Below are 15792 nucleotides of genomic sequence, written 5' to 3'. Positions count from 1 at the left end.
AAAACCCTACTGTTTTCCTTTTATAACATTCGCGCCAGCCACAATCACCCGGAAAGTGTCATGGGCCATGGCAGCTTTCGGTCGATGAACTTCAAAATAAAAGACTCACATTGGTTTATATTTCTTTTTAACAAATATTACAATTGGGAGGAAATAGCATTAAAATGATGTTGTAAACAAAACAAAAAAATCACAAAGTTACCAATAATAATACAATCTACATATATCTGTTTTAAAACCCAAGTGCTAGGAAAAAATAACCTCGCAGAATATAAAGCGAAGTGACGTCAGTTTGTAGTTCAATGCACCACTGTAGTGTTGCCATGTCCGCTTATTATAAGCGATTTTGGGCTTGTTTCCATTTTTATTTCTTAAAAAAAACAGTTCTCAAACAATTTGCATGCCAATAAATGTAGACTATGTATTTCTCCGCAGACCCCCGCCTGAAAAAATGTTTCAAATATATATTCCAAATATTTCACTTTTTCTTTTCAAGATCTTTATGAAAATAGAATAATAAAGAATATCCAATAAATCAATTTCAATGTACCAAGGTCACTCGTCTTGATGCAGACAGTGCATGAGTACACACAATGATCATTAAATAGTTGATTAAATTATGATTTTATAGTTTAAGGTGATTGTGTTCCATTTGATATACTTGAATCATTCTGCTATCACAGCTCACAAAGCTGTGATGTCTTGGTACAGTGAGTGGACAGAGGCGGTTAAGACGTGTAGCTCAGTTTCCACTTAATGATGCGCGCATTTTGTGCGCACTCTCACAAAATCTGGCAACAACGTGTACGAGTCCAACTCTGGCTCTAGTCCAACTTGACGTCCACCAAACAGTCCCGCCCCCTCGGCCCTTGCATCGCATCGCGCAAGGACACGACAGCCAGCCAGCCAGGCAGATAACAGTGTAGTGTTGTGTCGTGCAGCGGTGATGTAATGTAATGTAATGTTGCCCAGCGTCCATCAGTGACTGTCTACGGATGGCTGTGTGTGCCAGGCTCTGCGGAGTGGGCCAGTCGCGGAGGTGCAGGCGGCGACAGCGAAACAACCAAGCGGACCAGGGAAGCAGCGACTCGGACATGGACCTGGACGAGGAGGAAGAGGAGCGGATCGTGTGTCAGAAGCAGCAGCAGCAACAACAACAAGCCCGCATCGGCGGCCCTGGCAGCGGCCTGGAGAGCTGCACCAATGCAGCGGCGGGGCCCAGCACCACCAGCGGCGACGCTTCCAATGAATATGGCAGCGGCAGAGCAAACGACACCACGGCGGGTCCTCCTAATCCAGAGTCGCTGTTGGATCTGCCTCCGGAGCTCCTGGTGGAGATCTTCTCCCTGCTGCCCGGCACGGCTCTGCCGAGCGTCGCCCTGGTCTGCAAGCAGTTCAGACAGATCCTCAGCACCGAGACCATCTGGAGACGGCGATGCACGGCAGGTGAATAATAATGCAGCCACGCATACATATTTGCACTTATATAGGCTACTGCACGCCGCAATCATATATAATCGCTATATAAATAAATAAAAATGAACACATGATTGTGTATAGCTACTAAGTAATACATAACCTGCACTATAGCTACTGATTATGCTCTGGTCCAGGGAGAAGACAGACAGTAGGCCTATCTGTTCTGTCTTGTCAACAGATCCCGTCCCGTACATCTCGTGGTTCCTTCCTACTACAATATGAATTTCACTAAAAGCTTTTGTATTGATTTGCACGGAAATGATGGAAGGAAAATGCTGCCATTCATGGCATACACTAAGCAGGACACTTCATAGAATGGGCCTGGGCCTGCCCTAGCCCCTTTTGGGGACCCTCGGTTACCTTTTCTGAATTTTGTACGGTGGTACCCTAGGCCTAGGGTCCCTGATAGCTTATTCCACTCTCCATAGGACGCAGATTTACCCTGTTCACGGAGAGCCGCGCCGCTGCTTGAGTGTTGGTGAGATGTTTCAAAGATGCATAACACAGCTATAGGAGAAAACGGAAACGTGTGCGAAACCGCATTAACCGCCGATGCCGTTAAGTATTTACTTATGTACTTTTTTTGAAATGTTGCTTCGCTGAACTTCTCTCTCTTCCTTGACTTCCTTATTGACTTCCCATTGTACCGCCTCCCGAGCAAGGGGCCAGTGAGGCACTCCAACGTTGAAGCACTGGGCCCTAGTGGTAAGAGGAGGGACTACAGTCGGACCCGTGGATTCATGACCGGGAAACCCCGTGCTCGGTTGCACTTCCGCATTTGACCACCAAAATGTGGTGGTCAAATGCGGAAGTAGACGTTTTGAGACGGTCCTTCCGGGTGCTTCAAAACGCCACTGAGCAACTTCCACTGACATGAATAGTGGGGGGGGGGGGGGCGACTGGCTAGCTGTGCGTTACTGCCTTGAACCGACCACCCTGCCCTGGTGCGGGAGGTGGTACAAGGGGAAGTCAATAAGGAGGAGAGAGAATTTCAGCGAAGCAACATTTTTCGTTGTCTGCTATAGCTGTGTTATGCATCTTTGAAACATCTCACCAACACTCAAGCGGCGGCGCGGCCCTCCGTGAACAGAGAGTGGGTAAATCTGCGTCCTATGGAGATTGGAATAAGCTATCAGGGACCCTAGGGTAAATTCAGAAAAGGTAACCGAGGGTTCCGAAAGGGGCTAGGCCTGCCCCGGCACGCAAGAAGAGAGGCCATTGAGTCATTTGAAGTTTTAACATAATTTACTGAACATTGCGACTCATTCGTTTTAGCTGTCCCTGTTGTCCGTTCCGCATAATAATGATGACTGCGAGTTTAGACTGGTTGTCTTCTTGGCTGCTGTATTTCATGGCTTGCTGTTCTTTCAAACAAAGTAGCCTACTGAAATGATGTATAGTCACTGTACCAGTATGGATTGTTCAGAACAGTTTCAGAGTAGAATCAGTAGATGATCTCTCATCTCAACTGCCTCTTCATTTCCTTGTTGCTTATTGCTTTGCATGCCATTTAAGATGATTCAAAATTAGAATATTACATCCACAGGAAGAAAGTTCACTTTTGTAGTAGTAGTAATTTATTTAGGGCTTAGGCCACTAATCTCAGTTTGCATTTGGGATCATCATGTGCATGCATATGTTTATGGGGGGCTAATGGCTGGCCAGCTTGACTTATGGCTTGACTGTAATTTTACCTTTGTAGAGTTTGGCATGAAGGAGGACCTGCGGAAGATGGAAGTGGGGGGTGTATCCAGTCGGGAACTCTATGTTAAACGTGAGCTTCTCTGTCTGTCTGCCAAAAAATACCTATTGACTGTTCTAGTCAAGTACCATGTCTCATTTCACCCAGCATCAATTCATTCACTTGGTGCCTCTCTATCTCTCTCTGTCTATTTCTGTCTGTCATATCGTTGCTGTCGGGAAGAAACCTCCAGTCCTATCCATATTTTAATGTAGCCCCCCCCCCCGTAAATTAGCTGCCGTACTTGATCATTCCTACAGCGTCACACAAACTCATCAAAAGTAGTAGATCCACATGCTCGAAGTTTGTCGATCTGCTACTTTTGAATTTGCATGCCGAAAAGTAACAAGTTTGGACATATGAGGTTTCCACCCAACAGAGACGATCTCAGGACTAGGCACAATGGCAACAATATACTCAATCTTTCTGCCCCAATCATACAGTGTACTATTAAGGATGAATTAATTTATAAGAGCACAATACCCCTGTGGTCCACCAACACCTGCGGTGTACACTACTCACTCATCCGGCCCTGTCCAGGTGTCAACCCTCGGGTCAAGTCTGGACGCTTTATGAAGCTCCTTCCCGACTACGAGCACATGGACTACCGTGACGTATACATGTACTGTATGTACTGTGCTGTGCCTCAACTATTATGGCATTTTGTTGCCTGCAGTGTGTGAGGATTTCTTTGTGTGCCACTCTTTAAAAAAATTACTTGGTTCGGAAGCAAAATGGTTGTTCTGATAAAGGTCTTCATCACCATTTTACGTACAGTCTGAAATGAGAGTTGTGATGATAATGTGTGAGCCCAGCAGTCTACAGTAGGATCCTGGGCTGCAGGGCAGGCTGTGATTACTTTACACTTGATTAACCTGTGTGTGCACGTCTCAAACCCTAGCCTAGATGGAGCTTTAAAAACAAAGGTTCATCTGAGAGTCGGATATCTCACCCACTTTCAACCCACCATGTCATTTTTTTATTCTGAAAAGGGCAGATCTAAAAGCTCAATGCATCACATGTTTGTGAGCTTTTAGATCTGCTATTATAGCTAACATTGTGCGACACCGTAATGCTATATAAAGTGGGGCTTAAGTGGTTACGGGTTACGGCAGTTGTAACCATCTCATCACAATTCATATATCTACGCATGTCCGACAAATTAATGTCATGGTCTGCCTCTGTCCAACATTTTGTTTGCAATGTTGACACGTTTGTGTCAACATTGCTTCTGTTTCATCCACTGATGGTATAGCACATAACATCATACATTGAAGCAGTGGTTCCCAACATTTTCAGGCCGTGACCCCCCAAAATAATCATATTTGAACTGGGGACCCCCCACCCTGATAAGTACTTGGAATGTAGGAGTTGAGGCATTACATTTTGTTTCTGTTCCACAGATAAATATGGTGAAGCTTGTAGACCACCTATTTTCAAAATGTGTGCCTCTTTCTTATATTATTTGACACTTTGGCCGATGTTTGACCAGTTTTATAATATAGTTCTTTCTTTCTTTCTTTCTTTCTTTTTGAGGTATTAAAAAGGTCAAAGTCCTTAAATTGTCACTTGTCACTCACAAATCATGTGGGGGGCTGGGGGGTCCTGACCCCCACAGGTTGAGAACCACTGCATTGAGGGATCTGAGGGAAACCCACTGATATGTAGTGTTTGTATTGCAGTGCTTCACCCATATAGAAACGTCCTGGGTCTCTGGCAACCAGACATAGGCCCCTATGGAGGACTGCTCAATGTTGTGGTGAGTATACAGAAAACATATTTACACACACATTTTGGTTGGAGGAGGGACAATATTTACCATTCAAGATAAACATTACAATCTCTCTTTGATCTACAACAAGTAATGCAGGAAATATTATTATTAACACCAGCCAAAGGCTTGCCTTTTCGTATGACATCACACAGGAGGCAAGTGTTTGGTAGGCAACTATTCATTATTTTAAACATAATTGTACTTCTTACTTTTTTTAAATTCATGAAATATTGAAAGTACCTATATTTTTGTCCAGAGTTTCCCCTGCTGCTTTTGGCTGGTGGATGCCAAAGTTGTTTCCAAAGTTATTGTTAAGTGTGGTTGCATAGGCAAGCAAATATTGTTATTGCACTCCAGCGCTTAAAATGTTTAAATCATGGAAGAACGTTAAAATCATGCAATAATCCTCCGATTGGCCAGTGATTCAGAACTCTTCCCAAGGCATTTGTGCACGGTGAAATACCCAACTCAACTCTTCTAATTGAACAATAATTCCTATAGAGATAGGCAACCACACTCGCAATTCCGCAGGATTGCATCTTTCTAGTTATTGTTGTGACCCTGTACCATTTCATGTCAGGTGGATGGGCTATTCATCATTGGCTGGATGTACCTGCCGCCTCATGACCCTCGTGTGGAGGACCCCATGAGGAGACGGCCACTGTTTCGCATCCACATGTGGGAGTCCGGAAAGGCCTCTGTAGAGTGTATGTACGGACACAAGGGCCCCCACAAAGGAGACATACAGGTGACTCCCCCCAAAAAGAAAGAAAAAAGGGGACATCAAGGGGGAATTGTCTTCTAGTTTAACCACTTTTAAACCTCAGCTTTCTGCCTATAATGTCGTGCACAAAATAGGGCTTTCAGGTCCTGATTTTAGGTCCTGGCATCCTTATTTTGGGCATAGGCAAGTGTTCCAGAATATTCACTCACTTATCACGTGACGCAAGTCCTTGTATGATGAAATATAAATGTTTTAAGTGGTTGTATGAAATCAGAGAGCTTGAGATCATTTTGAGTGGCAGCGCCAAGTGTATTCAGCACCGACCATTAATATTTCATAACCTAAAATGTTTAGAATGCAAGTTTAGCGATTTGCATATTTTTTTCTCTTGTTGCATGCTGAGGTATTAAGCCGGGCTTAATGATCAAATCTGTATATCCGCCACCTCTCCCCCATCTCATGCAAGTAATTGACAATATATAAAGTTGAAATATCAACTTTGGACGAGGCAGTATTGCTTTGTTTTTAAAATATAAGGTTTTCTTTATTTCCTGAAAAATGGTTATTTTTCATTTCCTGAAAAATGAACATTTTGGAGTTAGGTGGTTTCTTCCCGGCAGCAGAGATGTGACGCCTTGAGAGAATCTTGAGTGTCACCGCCAGGGTGTATTAATCTCAAATAATGATTGTTTCATAACTGATGTGTTTAGAATGCAAGGTTAGTGATTTAATTTGTAAACATGGCGTCTTTTCTGACATCAATCAAATATGCCATTTTCAGGCCGTGAAGAACGAAGAGTTCTCCACCAAATGCAACCAGACTGATCATCACCGCATGCCAGGAGGGAGACAAGAGGTGAATTGGGACAGTTTGGGCTCTTTTTTTTGTGTATTTGTTGTGTCTACTACAACAACAGTGATTCCAAGTAACCTAACCTGTGGGCCATGAGGGAGTATTGCAAGTGGGTATTGAAAGCTATCAGCCGATTGGTTAAGATTAGAATGAGATAGAGAATGAATGAGTGTTCTCAGCGTTCTCAGGTGGCATCATGTACTGTGTGTGATATAATATGATATAGTACTTTGTCAGTTTGCACTGAAATTAGTTTTGCGGCCTTGTATGCAACACATATACACACATTTGACATAACACACAACAAAAAACGAAAATACAATTACATACAGAAACATAAGGGCAGAGAGCAATGTCCACAGCTCAGTCTAGTCCTGGCCAAAATCCTGATTAAGCCTCAGAGTCGACTGATCTGTCAAAAGACCTCTTCAGTCTGACCTTAATCTCCTTCCTGATGGCAGCAACCTATACTCTTCATGCAAAACATGTGTGTGTTTGTAGGAGTTTAGGACGTGGTTGGAGGAGGAATGGGGCCGAACGCTGGAGGACATCTTCCATGAGCACATGCAGGAGCTCATCCTCATGAAGTTCATCTACACCAGCCAATATGAGTATGATTCTTATGAAGTTAATCAATACCAGCCAATATGAGTATGATTCTTAGGGCCCTATTAAGCAAGTGGAATCTAATTACATATAATTTTACAGTTTTTAAGACGTGGGGGCGGGTGCAATGTCATATTACAATTATGGGCCAGGTAAGAAGCGCTTTCGACACCCCGTGGTGTGAGCAAAACGACCTTGAATTAGTCATGGGAGTGTTTAAGGGAGTTTTGAGGCTTACCCAATGAACATGTCCGTACTATTCTCTTTACGACACCAGCTGATGATGCGCCCTTTTCGGCAAGTGGTATTACATTTCTGCAGACTGGCACCATAGACATGACATGACTTTGTCACATTTGGGTTAATTATTCATATTGCACTGCATGCTGTCACCTTTATGCCTCCAAAGAACAGATCCACAAGCTGTCACAGCCATGATGTGCATAGCTTGTAGGCCTATGTCTCTATTTTGTTAAGTAACTTGCAGTTTTCATTGGAAAGTCATTACAGCGGCGCAGCCATATGCTAAGGGAGGGAGATATACGCACATCGTCACTTAATTTGTTTCTGTTCTAAGCATGAAAAACAGCTGTAAAAATCTTTATTCTAGTTCATTTGATTCATAAATGAATAACTAAGACTTTGAAATGGCACCTACCTATACCTTTCAGATCGGAATGGAACTGCGAGTAGATACGCAGCATTGGCTGGCAAATTGGCAATCCATGCGTAATGTTCCCAGAATCGTCTAACCCCCGAACATACAAGTTCGTTTGATATTGTTTAATTCGATAAAAATAGAACCATGTACCATACAGCGAATGAAAGCAAGATTCCTAAGGAATATGGGGATTTTTACATTTTAAAAAACGGTTGAGAAATGAGAGAACCATGAGTGTTTATAATATCAAATATTATAAGAATAATATGAAAGACAAACGGGCTGTGAAGAGCTCAGCTCACCATCCCGACAAGGAGGAAATATAGCCTATAGTGCATGCACGTATATGCACTGACTGTTGCACACACGCTCTTTATTTGTTTCTATTGAAAAACACCAGTAAAATAACGTTTATTTTATTTTATTTCATTCGAGTCACGACGAAGGAATGAGTTGAAATGCCATACGTGCGCCATGCGTATTGCTGCGGCCCCAATGTTATGGTCTTCGCTCGTAGCATATTATTGAAGAAGAATTGAGTCGGGTGTGATACAGCGTATGAAAGCAAACCTCCCAATGAGTATGGAGATGTTTTAATTTCTAAAAAAGGTTGAGAAATGAGCGATATATGACCCTTTATAATCTCAACGAGAAAGCCAGAAAACTCGCTGTTGCCATGTGTCATAGAAACAAGTAAATAGGTCTATAAACATACTCCCAAAAGAATCGCATATAACAGGGGTCTACAACCTATTTTAAATGAAGTGCCATGTTTTTATTTTCTAGATAGTGAGTCTGCCATATCAAGATTCCTTTTAATGACACCACATTAAAATTTCCAGCATATTTTGATTGTCCACAAATATAAAGTTCTTCCTTCTTTTTACATATTTTCTTGCACATTGTTAGAATGATCATTATAAATATATATCCCCCTGCAGTCAGAGTTCATTGTTTTAATGAATGAATGTGATGCATTGTGAGCTGGTAGATCTGCTATTTTCAAAAGTAATGTTTGAAAAAAGTGACAATTGTGGAATATTTTTGAAAAATGTTATTGAAACATTTAAAAACACAAATCTGTCATGGGGGTCACTGGCTTAGTTGGGCAAATGCATTAATCTGGGGGTCCTTGACATGGGAATGTCGCTGTGTGAGGATCACTGGTTTAAACAACATTAGGAGAAAAGCCCAAATAAGCACTTTAGAAACAAGAAAAGCAACCACAACTACCAATATTTACAAGCATCTTTGCAGAAAAAGAAGCCGCTTATAATAAACAGACATGGCAACACTCCAGCAGCACTCCAGAGCCGCTCAAGTGTAAAATGAAACAGTGCTTTTTGCTTTTAAGACGTGGTCAGACCCAGGCGGAATCGGTATGCGCTGAGTGTTTTTAGGTCAAGGGGCTTAATAGCAAATTAGCGCAAAGCGAAAATAATTAACATATGGACACTCCCCCAATGCTAAATTATGCAGGAACGTGGTATTCCATATGAGTGAGCGCTCACCACGGCTTCCATAATACGAAAAGGCGCAGAGCGAGGGCGAAATCTGTATTACCGCATGGGTTTTTCGTCTTGCTTAATAGGGCTCTTAGTCTCAAAACTGTTGGTAACATAAAGCCCTAATCATAGTTTACCTAGAAATGTCAATGGCGAGATTGCATGGAGAAAAAGAGGAAAATGTTGACATAATTATAGTCTAGCATTGCAGATAAACTAAGGGTATGATTTAGGTTGTCTTTACACAGTGGTAAGAACTTTGCACAGGTATGCTTTTCGTAACATCATTGGTCCTTGGAGGGTTTGTTTTTATTTTTCTTACTCCTTGTACACAATGTATCCTGTGTTTTTTATAATTCATAATGCCAGACTAACAAAAAACAATTGTTAACAAAAAACAGCCCTAATCGCACACTGCTTTGTTCAACAGTAACTGCCTGACGTACCGGCGGATCTACCTGCCGCCTCTGTTGCCCACTGACCTGCTGAAGCCAGGCCTCTTCAAGGGCACCTATGGCAGCCACGGCCTGGAGATTGTCATGCTTAGCTTCCACCAGATGACTGCCAGAGCCACTAAACTCACTGTGAGTGCCAGTGTAGATCCATCCATGTATTCATTGGCAAGACAGGTTAGGTGAAATATTCAGACTGATTAACTATTTCAGTTGCTACTATTGGTTAAGGGATCACTTGCAAGCAAGTTACCCATTACTTGAGACTACGTATAGATCTTACTCCTTGCTGTATTGTTTTCACAGTGCATTTACAGAACCTCATAACTCTGAAACCATAGAATTGGATATAAATTACATAAAGGACAGCCGTTATCAATTTAATTTCTTAATAGGGCTTCCAAACCTCACACCTTAGTATGGGCAGGCGCCATCTTGAATGTGTCAAGTAACTATACCTGACCAACTGACAGGTATATATATAGGCAGATCAACAACATCTGCACAGGCCTATGCTAAACAAAAATCGGTTTTACTCTTATGTACCGGTACACAAGATGTACCAATAAAGTACAACCGTGAACCTTGAGAACAACAGTGGACTAATGCATGTCAAACTGGGGGTGCTTGAAATTAAACGGGTTGAATGAGAATCACTGCTAGAGCCGTAAAACTCTTCTCTTATGGGGGGTACCTGGCATATCTCTTCAAATGGGGGGTCCACACGGCTAATTGGTGACAATTTAGGGGTCCTTGACATGAAAAGGTTTGGGAACCCGAACCCCTGATCTAGGTAATGTCCTGTAGCTCATGACCAGCTTGTATGGGCCCACCCAACTCGATCCAGCTCGCAGTGGTGCAAACTGTACATTTCACCTTTTCCTACAGGGCGACCCTAATGTTCCAGCGGGCCAGCTAACACTGGACGTGGACCTGAGCCGTCCCGTGGTCCTCCCAGACCTGGAGCGGCAGCGCAGCATTGAGGAGCTGTCCCGTCTGGTACAGGGCATCCATGAGGAGGTACAGAGGGAGGCACAACAACGACAGGCTGCGGACGCTCCAGCCACGGAAGCTCCAGGCACAGACGCTCCGCCCGCGGACATGCCGGACGTGCCCCCCATAGACCAGCAGGAGGAAACGCAGCAGGGCGCCTGCAGTGGTGCTGCCGGAGCAGAGGGGATGGAGGACGACGGCGACTCTGGAGCCTGCTCAGGGAACTGCCAGACTGGCCTCAGCAGCAGCAGCACCACCAACAATCACCCTGATGCCCAGCCCTTCATCCTGCCCCTGGGGGTTATGGCCCGCAATGAGGTGTACCCTCGCACCTGCAAGAAGTGGTGAGTCTATAGTCGAGATATAACTCATCTGTAATTAATCAAGGTTGGCTCCTATTCCACTTAAAGGGAAATTTCACCCTTTTTGCAACAAAATATATGTTAATGAAATTTACAAGATTTAGAACACTTTCCTGGGGGTCTTTATGTGTGTAATATGTGGTTTTAGATATTTTAGATTTTAGCAGTGAGCCCAGTGTCTCTGATGTCATCAACACTGGGCTCACTTCCTTCCTGGACTACAATTCTCATAATGCTTTGGTGCACTCCTCCTCCTAGTGGATAGGGGGAGGGCTGTGAATATACACTATACTCTAGTCTATAGAGTGCTATGTCTACATAAAATGCTATCTAAATTACAGTAGAATTAAACACACTAACATGTTGATATTTTTGTATTATTTTCTTGATTTAAATAAATTAAAATCACACATTTTTACCACTTTCAACCTGGCATCCCTATTTTGGGCATGTCATAGAGAAAATTTTCGAAAATATTGTAAAGTGCTTTGCATCGTGACGCATTGTAAGCTTGTAGATCCACTATCGCTGCGTAAAACCAACGTTTGACAAACTATAAAAATGCGTTTAAGTGGTTAACTTTGATAGTTACTATCAAAGTTTAACTTTGATGTGTAATTTGTAGGAATGAGGCTCATGCCTACCATGACTATATAAATCACTAATACTTCATTAGTAAAGACTGCACCTTCAAACAAAATAGATTTAATTAATTTACGGTAGAATGAAAGGGTGTGTGTGGTGATCAGATAGCCATGGTCAGTGTGGTGTGGTAGGTAGGGTGAGATGACTACAATCCTAGGCGGAGGGTTAGTTGTACCCTGATACTTTTATCTTTGGGGGGTCCAGGGAGTGTGCCAGACTGGTGAAGGACTTTTTTTAACTCCTTATATTAAAAAAAGAAACGAAACGACAGTAAATCAAGCTGAGTTTTTAATTTGTGTAAACTTTAAATTTGTGTAAACTTACACGTCCTCTGTATCATTTAACCACTACTGTAACTCAATAAGTCTGATCATGTGGATAGCGAGATGCACATTTAGAACGCTGTGGTTCCAATATGGATCTCACACTTCATGACGTCAGTCATCGATGTCAGTGGTCGTCGATTACTCATCTATGACATATTAGTCATATATGACTCCAAATTTGGGACTCCCAAGATTTCAGCCTGATCAGAGCTCAATTGAATTCTATTCTAACACTAAAGTTAAATATTTTTTCAAAAGTGGTGGTTATGGCGCATACCATATATGGGCGCAGAATGCCTTCTATGGTGTGTCCCTGGTTTGACTCCCGGGCCGGATGGACCATTTGCTGCGTGTCTTGCCCCTCCCCTCTGTTTCCAGGCTCTCTCCGCTGCCAATAAAGCAGGAAAATGCCAAAGATTACAAAAAATAGATGTATCTAAAATGTAAAACGTGCTTGTTTGTTTAAAACTGTAAATGCATGCCCTCATCTCACGTTTCCTCGGTATTGTTTTACTGCTGCTGGCTTCTGTAATAAAGCTGTTCATATTCAGGCCCAGCTTAATATATTATTTCACTAATATTTTGATATCCTTTCCTCCCAGCTTCTATGGGACAGGTCTGATTGCCGGCCACGGCTTCACCAGCCCAGAACGCACCCCGGGGCTGTTTGTGCTCTTTGACGAGGACCGCTTTGGCTTCATCTGGCTGGATTTAAAGTCCTTCAGCCTCTATAGTCGACTGACGGACCAGCTAGCGCACGCTCATGCCCCGACCATGGAGCGCTTCGAGGCCATGCTGCGCAACATGCAGTCCTGGACATCATGATCTGCCCCAGCCCTCGCCGAAATTCCACACCCCGACACACCCACACACAACGCAATGCCGACGGGATAATTCATACTAAACCCTGATTTATGCTTGTTGGTTGCTAAGATCTGCAAGCTAACAAACGATGCACCACGATGCATTGTGAGCTTGTAGTGTTTTCAGCACGCAACACCAGTGCTGCGCAACCACATATAAATTAAGCATACGTCGAAACAACCGCGTGGATCGATTCCAACAATGTATTTTCAACTGAACAAGGCGTGTCAAACACTTTTCCTCGATCGAACATACGTTGTTTATTTATTTTTTTGGTCGTTCAGCGAGGTTGTTCCCACGAAGTATGAGTTACAGGTCACCTTTTCTTTTCTTTCCCTGAAAAACCACAACCACTATTGGCTAATGTTCTTTATCTCTTCTGGGTTATGGTTAAGCCCTCATGGGGCTTTTACAGTCTGATATAGCCACTTCTGTACATGCACTTTGAATGGCCTCTCTCTCTCTCTATCACCTCACCTCAGTACAACCTCAGTGTCTCGCAGTGGTGGAAAAAGTACTCAAATGTTTTACTTAAGTACTGTAAAAGTATCAATACTGCAATATAGCAATACTCTGTTACAAGTAAAAGTCTGGAATTCAAAATGCACTTGATTAAAAGTACAAAAGTATGGGTCTCAAAATGAGCTTGAAGTACCAAAAGTAGAAAGTACTCATTATGCAGAATGTCCCAGGTCAAGTTTTCAAATGTATAAAAATCTTTTGAAAATAGCAGATCTACAAGCACTACAAGCTCACAATGCATCGCACCACGATGCATTGTGAGCTTGTAGATCGGCTATTTTAAAATGGTCGAAATGAATAATGGGGCAAAATCTACAAAGTAACTAAAGCCGTCAAATAAATGTAGTGATAGTACAATATTTGGATCCGCGATGTAGTGGAGTAAAAGTACTGGAAATTGGAAATACTCAAGTAAAGTACAAACCTCAGAATTGTGCATATGTAAATGTACTTAGTAAATGGTTACTTTCCACCACTGGTGTCTCTCGGGCGCAGCATGCTAACAGGTCACATGACTGAAGAGTTGTACCTCAAACAGCTACAGTATTTATTTATTTATTTATTCCCAACCTGAGAAGTGGACCGAATGGTGTGTTTGTGGAGCAACCTTGTATGTGCCTCTGATTCTTATCATGTACACCATGTCTGTCTGTACTGCACAGTGCTTAAAAGAGATGTCCTATACAGTATATTCTGCTCTATGGCACTATAATTATTTTCAATGGCCCACATATTTGCATGCAGCATTTTATTTAGACCGAATTGCATTGTACTAAAACCCATGTCTCTGCAGTATGACAATATGACATTTTCTTGTTTTGTAAGGCAGCTTGCCTCACTTGATTTTAGCTTTGCTTTTAAGGACTTCACAGAATTCAAAAGGCTGCATCTCAGGTGCTTTTCCATTTTGCCCACAGTCAGTGAACGTTGCACAGAAAGAACAATTCCAACCATATTACATTACTGCATTATTTGCATAATAAACTTTTCTGGGTTATACTTGTTGGCTAGAAGTGCTGAATGACGTGATTAAGTGTGCTGGCATAGTATCTAAACAATTAGTCCTATCAGCCAGGTTTTGGTAGACTGATATCATCTTGTCCTTTGAACAGGAGCTGTAAAGATATCTGGGTCCATTATATGTATTGGTTCATTGTCCTATGTGCTATAATGTCAACATTACACTCTATTACTGGACTACATATAAGCTGGAAAGAGGTTACCATGCAATATTGTAGCCGAACCAATGTATAATTACTGTAAGTTGGTTTTAATCAAAGCATAAAAATGTCTGTTTGAAGTCTCTGTTCTTAGATACTTGCCCTTGAAATGTATTTGTTGTTTAATTAGGGCTGGCATAGGTTGCTTGTCTTTGTTCCTGTGAAACTATGGCCTCTGGTTTTCCAGTTACCTAATTTAAAACTGGAAGTCAAGTTGTAACAACTTGAAGTTGTGCATAGTTGATCCGTGACATGCCAAACTTGAGCATCAATTTATATCGTCATGCATCATAAATGTAACGCAGAGAAGTGACTGACTTTGAACATACTTGAACGTACTTGTGTTGTGACTTGATGCAGTGTACAGAGTCGTGGAGTGAGTGACATGCATAATGGTATACAAATAGATTGCAGTTGCATTACAATAGGTTCACAATCACTTATACAACACAATGGCTCAAAGTGCAAAGTGTCTGTACTGTCTCTCCTCATGGCCTGATGGTGCTGCCTAGTAGCTCTTAATCTTACTCTTAAGTGCACTTGTCTGGGGATAGTGAATCAGAATAACTTCAAACCACTGGTCAGCACTTTTGTATCAACCTGTGGAGGAACACGTTCATATTTAAGATGTTATCAATGTCGTTTTCAGTCGCATTTTATTTGTTTCTCTATAACTGTTGGGTTTCAGCTGCCATACTTTCCTTTCCACCCCATGATTAAGCCCTCTATACTGTTTGAATGATTTGCCTTTGAAAAGTTGTGCTTTGTAACATTCTTAATGCCATAGGCCTGGTTTAGCAGGAAACCTATGTTTTACCTATTGAACTGCTTACATCTGACTTCAGGGAGCTTTGCAGCTTAAGCAATCTTTCTCAGTAATAAAAAACAAAAAGGAAACATTTCTGTATTTGTATATTCCTAAATGAACAGCGCACGTGTGTATGCCCAGCCCACTTCTGTCACATGGAAGCATTTCAAGCATACCAACATGGTATGGTATTGGTTGTGACCGAAGGTCGCAGTTAACCTTGGAATTGTGCATTTCCCGTCAGTGTATCACTCAAA

General features: G+C 42.3%; 1 protein-coding gene across 2 annotated transcripts; it reads left to right on the top strand.

Annotated features, from left to right (window-relative positions):
• The first annotated feature begins 805 nt into the window (after positions 1 to 805).
• Positions 806 to 14882, top strand: fbxo31 (F-box protein 31). 2 transcript variants are annotated; one of them, XM_079502502.1, is made up of 10 exons: positions 806 to 1446; positions 3182 to 3253; positions 3761 to 3847; positions 4903 to 4979; positions 5575 to 5742; positions 6500 to 6574; positions 7073 to 7182; positions 9774 to 9927; positions 10684 to 11132; positions 12724 to 14882. In XM_079502502.1, exons 1-10 carry the CDS (start codon positions 996 to 998, stop codon positions 12944 to 12946), a joined length of 1866 nt encoding a protein of 621 aa, XP_079358628.1. In that variant the 5' UTR covers positions 806 to 995; the 3' UTR covers positions 12947 to 14882. The 2 variants fall into 2 exon arrangements, with proteins under 2 accessions (XP_079358628.1, XP_079358629.1); XM_079502503.1 differs by lacking the exon at positions 3761 to 3847.
• Positions 14883 to 15792: the final 910 nt, after the last annotated feature.

This window comes from Electrona antarctica (genome assembly GCF_951216825.1).
Source record: "Electrona antarctica genome assembly, chromosome: 5".
In the NCBI taxonomy this organism is placed as follows: domain Eukaryota; kingdom Metazoa; phylum Chordata; class Actinopteri; order Myctophiformes; family Myctophidae; genus Electrona; species Electrona antarctica.
Note: the sequence above shows the minus strand (reverse complement) of the source record. Positions and strands in the feature narration are given on the sequence as shown.